General features: G+C 39.5%; 1 protein-coding gene across 1 annotated transcript; it reads left to right on the top strand.

Annotated features, from left to right (window-relative positions):
• Positions 1-754: 754 nt before the first annotated feature.
• On the top strand, positions 755-5,076 carry LOC125892798 (integumentary mucin C.1). The gene is made up of 4 exons (XM_049583035.1): positions 755-802; positions 918-1,000; positions 2,858-2,959; positions 4,482-5,076. The coding sequence occupies exons 1-4, from the start codon at positions 781-783 to the stop codon at positions 4,731-4,733; spliced, it is 459 nt and encodes a 152-aa protein (XP_049438992.1). The 5' UTR covers positions 755-780; the 3' UTR covers positions 4,734-5,076.
• Positions 5,077-9,480: the final 4,404 nt, after the last annotated feature.

The raw sequence follows: 9,480 nt of genomic DNA, 5'->3' as shown, positions 1-9,480 counted from the left end.
TTTCCTGACATCCATGTTTTTTCCGCAGGTGGCACGCCTAGTATGAATGGAACCACTATGGTAAACCCTACTTCAATGAGCATGGCAAGTCCAACTTATTGGAGAGAATTTTAATGTTGTATTTGCTTGTTTCTCTTTAGCCTGTCATCTTCATCATGGACCTTTTTATCTCTCTCAAACACAGATATACTGCCCCTCATTCATGTGTAACTACACGGACTGCTATACAATGTACGACAGTCAGAATGCCACTTTATGTGCTGCTGGTGTCTATTGTGAGGTAGGGAGGCAAATGGCAAAACCTCATGAACCATCTAACAAATCTTTTTCATGTATTGCCCACAACAAATTATGATCAAATATCCTAAAATGCATCACAAGCTTTGTATGTATATGCAGCTAAATATACAGCAAATTAATCGCATTAGTAATCCATAGCAGCAACTTAACATTTGGAAGATGGAGTTGTATCTTTAAGTAACTGCTAAAAGTAAGACCTTATTATTCTTTTGTATAAACTTTGCAGTTATACTCTCCACATAATCCATGTAATTCAGTATAGTGTTATATTTTTCTACATGGTCTGAGAAAAAAAGGCAATTTAAGACATGTCTTCTAATATGTCATTCTGCAATGTATCAGCTGATTAGACAGACGGACATGTACTACACTGTTAGCTGCAGCGCCTCCTGTGCTGATAGTTGCGTCAACGCCTCTCAGACCAACTGCTCAGTGAACTGCTGCAATTCTACTGGCTGCCTCAATAGCACTTTTGCATCCATGATGGTCATGACAACCACAGGTAAACAGATTCATTATTATTACATTTTCTTGTGCCTGCATGTTTACAGGTGTGCACTTTTCATTGTGAATTTGCAATCTTTTTAATATTTTCTCTTTTCCTCACGTGATATCAGTAATCCCAACCACCATGAAAACGACTACTACCACACCAGCTCCTACAACGACTACTACCAGTGCGCCAACAACAGCAGACAATGTAAGAACAAAATGCTGCATGTGTGAGTGTGCACTGGCATGTGAATGGATGCATATGTGGGAGCAGGAGGCTAGAAAGTTGTGTGCATCACTAAATTCAGTTCATTCTGTCTCCTCTTTGTCACCTTGTCTCAGACAGCTGAAAATTGTATTTGCGAACAGGCCTGCCCACAGAAATAGCTGGGCCCCTGAAAAGGTCCAGTGAATAGGCCCCTCCCCAAATCTGCTTTACTCATATCAACACACGTGCATGCTCTCTGTCTCTCATAGTTTAGATCGATACATTTCTCACATTATGTGGCCAGTCTTGCGGAGTTTCAATTTTTTTCCGCAATGGTTGCATGTTAAAAACTAAACCAAACTTTCAGAGCAAAAAATCTGAACATTAGATAAAACCAGTTACCTGTGTTGACACATTACAGTAAAATGTTTTTTTCACTCAATAAATCAGAAAATGCTGTCAACAGCACCAAAAAAATCAATTTCAGTCAGGAACACTTAAGTCAAAGAAAACTTAATTTCCATTTGCAGTATTATATTTGGTGGTATGGCTCTGTTCTGGAGCCTCTTTGTCTTTCCTCAGGCCTACACAGATAGCCTCTTCCACACGCCTACGTGGGAAGCCTAAGGCGGAGAGTGCACACCTCTCTGCCCTTCCACGTGCAAACAAGGAAAGCCTGTGGCGGAGAGAGCACACCTCTTTGTTCTTCGATGTGCAAACAAGGAAAGCCTGGGGCAGCGAAAGCAAACCTCCCTGCCCTTCCATGTGCCTACATGGAAAGCCTAAGGGCCGTAATATACTTGCTGCAAACAACGCGAACGCAACCGCATCATGGCTGCCATGCAGGATCTACGTTCGTTTGATGTGTCAGCCGCACATCTCAATGCGAGGTACCGTGACGTTTGCGCAAGATGCAATATTGGCATGACCACTAGAGGCGCTCGTGTGGATGAACACAGTGACCGTGAGATCAGACCTTATGGAGTTGTTGTCGGAGCAATGGCGGAAACTTTTGAGGAGAGGCTGACAGACCTGGTGCGGAGCTACCCTTATCTCTATGATGTTTCCACGCCGTTACATGACAGGCATGCCTGTTGGCCCGATTTCCGGGTTATATTTCTGTTGTCTGCCCCAAGTGGAGACCGCCAGTATTGTGTGTTTTGGCTGCGTAGTGCTGCAGCAAGTATAAACACAGACACGGCACATTGTGTACGCATACGTTCGATCAAGCGGCAAGTCTGTTATGGCCCTAAGGCAGGGAAAGCGGCAGCAAAGACCTCCCAGGAACAGAACAGAGCAGCATTTAAACCCCCAACTGCTAGATAGCAGTGCAGCTATCAGTTACAGGAGCTCTGATAAATACAGATCCTACTGTTCTGATTGCATTAAAGATAAAAAAAAAATTACTCAGATTTTATGCATATGGTGGTGTGGTGGAGATTTAAAAATACCACAATACATTGTCTTGCTTAAAATATAAAAAATGACCAATGCAAGAAAAACAGTTTCCACCTGCAGGTGTCTTGCATATGTGATATATATGATTATATTGGTTCAAAATGAAATGTGGTTATCATTGCTTACATTTAGGATGTACATGATTATTGCTGTCCTCCATTTTGCAGCTTGGTCCCAGAAAGCATCCCCACGTCCATCCCATACAGATGATCCTGTTTGCAAACTGCTAACAGTCTAAAAATATGTATATATGTATAAAATGTTGACCTTTAACCAATGCCCAGTCGATTTAATGACTTCTGCCAATTCTTTAATATCTTTAATTGAGTATATACTGTATCAGGTGTGATGTGAGATTAGTATCATCTTTTCTTTTGTGTTTTTTTTTTTTTTTCTCAGAGAAATAAATGCCGTAAAGGTACATGCGTTGGTCCAACTTGCTACAAAGATTTTTCAACTGCTGCACTCCAATCATGCTCCTCCTCACAGCCACACTGTCAGGTAAGAACTGCTCCAGCAACATTAAATACCATATTGCTATATAAAATAATTGATTAAAATGTCCAGGTTCTTTTTTTGCCAGCTTTCTATGAATTCATTTAGTCGTGGTTTAGTATTTTTTTTTAGATTGCCCTTATTTATCCCACACACACTTGGTAATTCAATTCAATTCAATTTTATTTATACAGCCCAATATCACAAATCACAATTTGCCTCACAGGGCTTTACAGCATACGACATCCCTCTGTCCTTATGACCCTCGCAGCGGATAAGGAAAAACTCCCCAAAAAAACCCCTTAAATAAACGTGTTAAGTGCATTTCTGTTCTTCTGACCACAAAGCACTTTTACATAACGTGTCACCCATTCATGCACTGATGGCTGAGGTTGCCATACAAGGTGCCACCTGTTCACCCTAAACATTTGCACACACTCACACACTGATCCCCCCCACGAGACTGACGTAACAATTTGTCAGTTTAACAAAGTATAAAGCTGTCAGGAACCCCCAAAAAATAAGAAAAAATGTACACATCTTAAGTGATAATCACTCAAAGTATTGCTACTGTACAGAACAGTTTGAGATTGTACAATTTATTGTTGTACTATTGATACACATGAATACAGCAGAAAATGAGAGGAAAAACTCTTTTAGTTCAGTTCAGTTTAGGACTAGATGTTACAATCCCTGATGCACATACTTGAGACTATGAGTGGGAGTAGTAGTGCTCACTGGGGATCCGAGTGGGAGCCATTGGGTAGATGGATAGAAAAGTAGGAAAAAGCAATGGTAGACAGCAAAGTAAGAAGGAGCATAGGGAACGTCTGAGCAGACTGAATTCTCTGCCACTGAACCGGGCCATACACTTTACCTCCCCCTACTCCCTCATTTTGATGAGGGTTTAGGGACGGTAAAAGCTTCATTGGGGTCATCAGGTGGGTACCCTTCCTCACTGGTGTTTCGATGATAGGTAGGCCCACGACACCTCCAGCGGTCTCATCGGCAACACATGGTGTGCCCCTCTCTGCTTTTACTCTCTCGTACCCTGCTGTTGTGAGCGGTATTACAGGGCCCAAGTGGCATCTTTCCTCTTAATCTATTGCCTGTTCGGCTGCGCCAGAGAGGGCATTGATGGCCTGCCGATGGGCTTGGCCTCGAACGCCCATTTCTTTAAGCAGCCTGGCAGCTGAAGCCTCTGCAGCCCACTTCAACTGGTTAAACCTTTGCTTTCCAGTCGTGTTGCGTTTACATCATGTAAAGTGATTTTATCTCAACATCTAAAGTCTTGCTTGTCAATCACTGAAAATATGACTCACTTAAAATGTCCTTTAAAATAATATTTTACAGCCTATTGATATAAATGAGATACTGAGTGAAAGCCCCACTCCACACTTTCAATTTTCCTCAGCTTGTCTCTTTATGATATATATATATAAAAAAAAATTTCAGTGTTTCCAACAATGAATAGACAGAAAATAAACTTTAATATGTCACTTTTTCTAACTCACTATTGCCTTTGCAGCTGAAAAAGGAGAATGTAGACTCCGGTCTGCAGTGGACAGCAGGCTGCACCACCAACTGTTCTGGCCAAGCCCCATGCAAGACCTCCACAACACCTCCATGTCATCTAGAGTGCTGCAACGCCACCAGGACCTCCTGCCTGTGGTTGAATGGTACGCTGAATCACCCCAATTTTGCCACAAGAGGTCCTCATCTTCACACAGAGTTGATTGCGTTCTTACTTGGCCTGCTTGCCATCACTTTGCTGCTGTGAGTGACTGAGTAGGAGCTTGCTCAGCTGCTGTGTGGGTCATTAGGTAATCAGAGCTGTGTGTAACTCTCAGTCCATCCAGAGACAACAAGCTTAGCAGTGCAAAGGTAAACACCACTTTACTTAAACCCATTTATCTCGTGTGATTGTAATGTATATACTGTATGTATGGAATTATGTAAAGCCTCAGTGACAATGTTGACTTTGTTTCTTGTTATATTAAAACTTCCCGATCACATTTTTATCTCTGCTTCAAGACCAATGAAAAATGGCTTTGAACAGTATTTTAAAATGAAAAATTATATCAACTTCAGGAATCAAGAAAAACATGTCAGAAGCAACTCATTCGTCACATCACTTCACATTTAGGGTGCAAATCACCTCTATAATTAACAAAAATCAAATATTAAAGAGACAGTTCACCCTAAAATTAAAACTATTATTTGTTCCTCTTACCCGTTGTCCTGTTTATCAGTCGAGATTGTTTTGGTGTGAGTTGCAGAGTGTTGGAGATATTAGCTGTAGAGATGTCTGCTTTCTCTGGAATATAACAGACCTAGATGGCACTCGGCTTGTGGTGCTCAAAGTGCCAAAAAATGACCCATTAAAAACTCAACGGCAATGTCTCTTTCCAGAAATCATGACCTGGTTACTCAAGATAATCCACAGACCTTGTTGTGAGCAGTTTCATGTAGGAACTATTTTCTCTCTACCGAGGTACACCCACTAACCGTATCACCACGCAGAAGGAAGCGTGCATCTACTGCTAACTAACCTGAGCTAGCTAATGTTACATGTCATGCTTTCATGAGCATGAGCCTCTCGTCCACGAGTAAATACACGCTTCCTTCTGCACGGCGATTCAGTAGAAAGAAAATAGTTCCTACATGACCTGCTCACAACAAGGTCTGTGGATTATCTTGTGTAACTGAGTCATGATTTCTGGAAAGAGATTTTGCTGTTGAGTTTTCCAAATGTATTTTTTTGGCGATTTGAGCACCACAAGACAGACATGGAGAGAAGGCAGACATCTCTACAGCCGATACCTCCAGCTCTGAGCAACTTACACCATAACAATCTAGACCGATAAACAGCATTACGGGTTAGAGGAAAATGTGTATTTTTGATTCCGGGTGAGCTGTCTCTTTAAATTATTTTCTTCTCAGTGAAGCTTTAAGAAAGAATTTTAAATAGCTAAACACCTTGTAATTTGTCTGAGCCATGGCCTTGCCCATAACTGTAATTAAATTCAGGTGGTGTTTTTGTATAGAACTCCAAATACAGTTTTGGCTTGTGTCTTCCCTCTTTAAAGTGATTTTAAATCAGTTTTAATTTTGGATGGGTAAGTGAGCCTAAACACATTTCATGTAACATGATTGTAATGTTTTATCACCAAAACCTCTCCCTAGGTTATCATCTCTTCAAGCCATTGTGAGAGTGACGCAGCTATGACTCTATATGCACTTTATGAAACACAAATGTTGAGCTGTTACAGGGTGTTGTGAAGGTTTGCTTTAGCATTTCTGTAAGTGTATAAAATGTGTCATTTAGGACTTTTGGCTACTTTTTGTCTAATGTTTTTTGTGAATCTTGAGTTGGATGTCCATACTGTGTGGTTTACAAAGAATATTTTAAGGTATAAAGGTGTAATGTAAATGTTAAATCAGAATTCTAGTTTTGTGTACTGTATAAAATATGATGATTGTGCCTAAAAATGAAATGGATCTAATAAACTATACAATGAATCTTCATTTGATGAAGTCATGTATTTGCCATAGATCATGGTGAAAGGTGCTGACATTTCCTCTGGCTCATAGCAGCAATTTTTTATTTATTTATGTATGTATTTTTTGTTAGTTTTTATTTAAATGTTAATGGTTTTTTTTATTGTTGTTGTGTTGCCCACATTTTCTCAAACTGTGGTTAACTTTAATTTAAAGTGGTTGTGTTAGTGATTCCTCACATTTTCCAGAATGTCCATAGCTTCCAGAGAACAGTGGTGGACAGTAAGTCAATTTACTCAAGTACTATACTAAAGTATGATTCTAAGTCACTTTATTTGATTATCTCCATTTTCTTTTAGCTCTACTTCCAATTTAGAAGCAGATATTGTACTTTTTGGTCACATTTATTTGATAACCATAATTACTGGTTACTTTTAAAAGATTTTATATCAAAAACAACATATGATAAGCTTATCAGATACAATACATTGATGTTGGTTGGTTGGTTGGTTGGTTGGTTTTGGCTTAAGAACCCCCGGGTCTTTCCTTGTAATGAAGTATCTTTTACGTTGTTGTATTGGTACTTTTATCCAAGTAAAGGAACCTTAAGTATGACACTCAAGGCTTAATTTCTCCTTAGCTGAGGGCTTTACAAAGTTGCGGGAAAAAAAGCATAAAGTTTCCTTAGCTAAGGAAAGAATGTTAACTCATTTACTACGTTGAAAGAGATTTTACCACGGTACAAGTTTCCATTGAGATTGTTTTTTTGCTTGGACTCACACTTGTGACACCTGTTACTGTCTTGCAAAGTTGGCTTATAGTTCGATAGTGAAAAAATGGCAGAAGAAAAGAAGCTAAGAAAATCATATTAGTCAGAGGAGGAAAAGATAATACTTCTGGAGGACTACAATCACAGAAAGCACATACTGCAAAGTAAATTTGATCCCCAAATACCAGAAAACAGAACATGATTGTAGAAAGAAGCAACAAATATAATTCAGTCTACTCGATAGTGTAAAATCAAAAGCATATCCATCAGGTTATTTTTTTTTTAATCACCGTAAACTCAATCATATTGCAGATAAGACAGAGTCAGACCTTCTTTTTTTCACCTTGCTTTGGTTGCTAAGTCTTTAGTCCAACGGTCTAAGGACTCCTTCAGTATAAGACCAAGACAAGGAAAAACCATAAATACTTAAGTCAACATTTTAAGAAAGCCTTAAGGAGAAGACTTAAAGGTGTTTTGTGCAACCGGCCCCTGGATACTTATTCCACCACTACAAGAGAACTGATGTGGACAGATCTCATGGTCAAATACAACTGTTAGTCTTACAGCCCAATAAGAACAACTCTGGGGCCACTAAGAGTGCAGAAAATTGGATATCCTCTCTCTTTAACAACAAACTTTTCCCTGTTGAACTCTGTAAATAGAGCTCAACTGATGAATCAGCCAGGCTGATACAAGAGTCAATATTAGCTTATTGCAGATACATGGGTGTCTGTGTGCCAGTGAGTATTATGAGACAGTGTCACCTTTAGTGTGTCCTCTGCAGAGTAACGACAAGTTGATTCTTGCACTGTAAAATATGCTGCTCAGAATATATCTAGGTCACAGTTCATTTACAAAACAAATCTAAGGGGTCTGTGTTGATATCGTTTGCTTGTGTTAAGTGTTCATTTCTTTTTTTAAATTACTCTCGGCACATATATCATTATAAGCTGCTAAATGTTGACATTAGATTCAAAGACTCCAGTATGTGTTGGGCTAGTCTGTGTATAAGCCAATGGTACTTCTGACTGAGTAGATGTAGGTCAAGGCCAGGGGTGTCCGAACTTTTATGAACTGGGGCCAGATAAGATAATGTGAAAAAAACACCTAGGGGCCAACTGCTTCTTGCATCATGTAGGTTGTTTTTGACAGTTGATACAGTTGAGACAAATGCATCTGTTTTATCTTTCAGTGAAAAGTATTCAACTTTCCACAGCCTCTGAAAGCTGCAGCCCTCACTGTTGGCTTTGCACCTCTTTGCTGTCTAGTACCTTACAGGAAATGTCTGTTGCTAGGTGACCATTTGTTTGCTTGTTTCCCATCTCTATCTATCTATCTATCTATCTATCTATCTATCTATCTACATATAGCCTCGTACATTTTGAGAGACAAGCCACGGGCCACAATTGGCCCTTTGGTCGCACTTTGGTCGCACTTTGGAAATTTGTCTTTGACACCGATGTATGGAACAGCACACACCACAGATAACAGTTACACACCTTAAAGTCTTAAAGTGACCAAGTGGCAGTGATATAAAGTGATGAGAGAATTCTTCCACTGACGTGTAAGTCCATAAAAACATCATAACAATGCATGATACTTAGCAGTAATTATACAAAAAAATAATAAGATTTTATACAAAAAATAATAAGATTTCAATAAGAGATCAATTCCTCAATTTCTGGTCTGCTGCTGATTTAAAAAAAAAAAGAAAGTTGACTCAGAAATGCAATATACTCTTGTCATTTTAAACTGAATAAATATCCTCCTGAGACCCTGTGTCCTCATATGACGACCTCACATTTTGGGTTTCCTGCACTTAAGATTTCACTCTGCTTAACTTAGACCTGTTGTCTTCATTCATGGACACTTTTTTGTGCCATCTAGTGGTAGTAAGAGCACAATACACTAATCTATGTAAAAACAAGATGGCTACCATCTCTGCCAAGTCAGTATGATTACTGATGTTTGTAGTTTGATATGGCAACAACAACTGTTTAGCAACAGTAACAAGCTAAGATGCTGCTAATGAGGAAGTACTTGTCTGAGGACATTGGGACTTTATCATCATCTTTTTGAGCATGCTGGGACCAATTAGGTGTAACAGACTGTCTCTACAGACAAAAGGACATTCCTTGTTTGAAGTCAAGAGTCCGGTCTCACTCCTAAGTTATCGAAATCTGGCACTTGGGCAGTGACTTGCAGCGTCAGAAACCAATGGAAAAAAGGCATCCTTTACCATTAGCATGATACACAG

This window comes from Epinephelus fuscoguttatus, linkage group LG8 (assembly GCF_011397635.1).
Source record: "Epinephelus fuscoguttatus linkage group LG8, E.fuscoguttatus.final_Chr_v1".
Lineage (NCBI taxonomy): Eukaryota > Metazoa > Chordata > Actinopteri > Perciformes > Serranidae > Epinephelus > Epinephelus fuscoguttatus.
This window is presented reverse-complemented; position numbering and strand designations above follow the sequence as displayed.

Coding starts and splice junctions, on each gene's coding strand:
- LOC125892798 (XM_049583035.1), top strand. CDS start 781: ATGATGGTCATGACAACCACAG. Junction 803..917: donor GATGGTCATGACAACCACAG/GTAAACAGATTC, acceptor ACGTGATATCAG/TAATCCCAACCACCATGAAA. Junction 2,960..4,481: donor CCTCACAGCCACACTGTCAG/GTAAGAACTGCT, acceptor TTGCCTTTGCAG/CTGAAAAAGGAGAATGTAGA.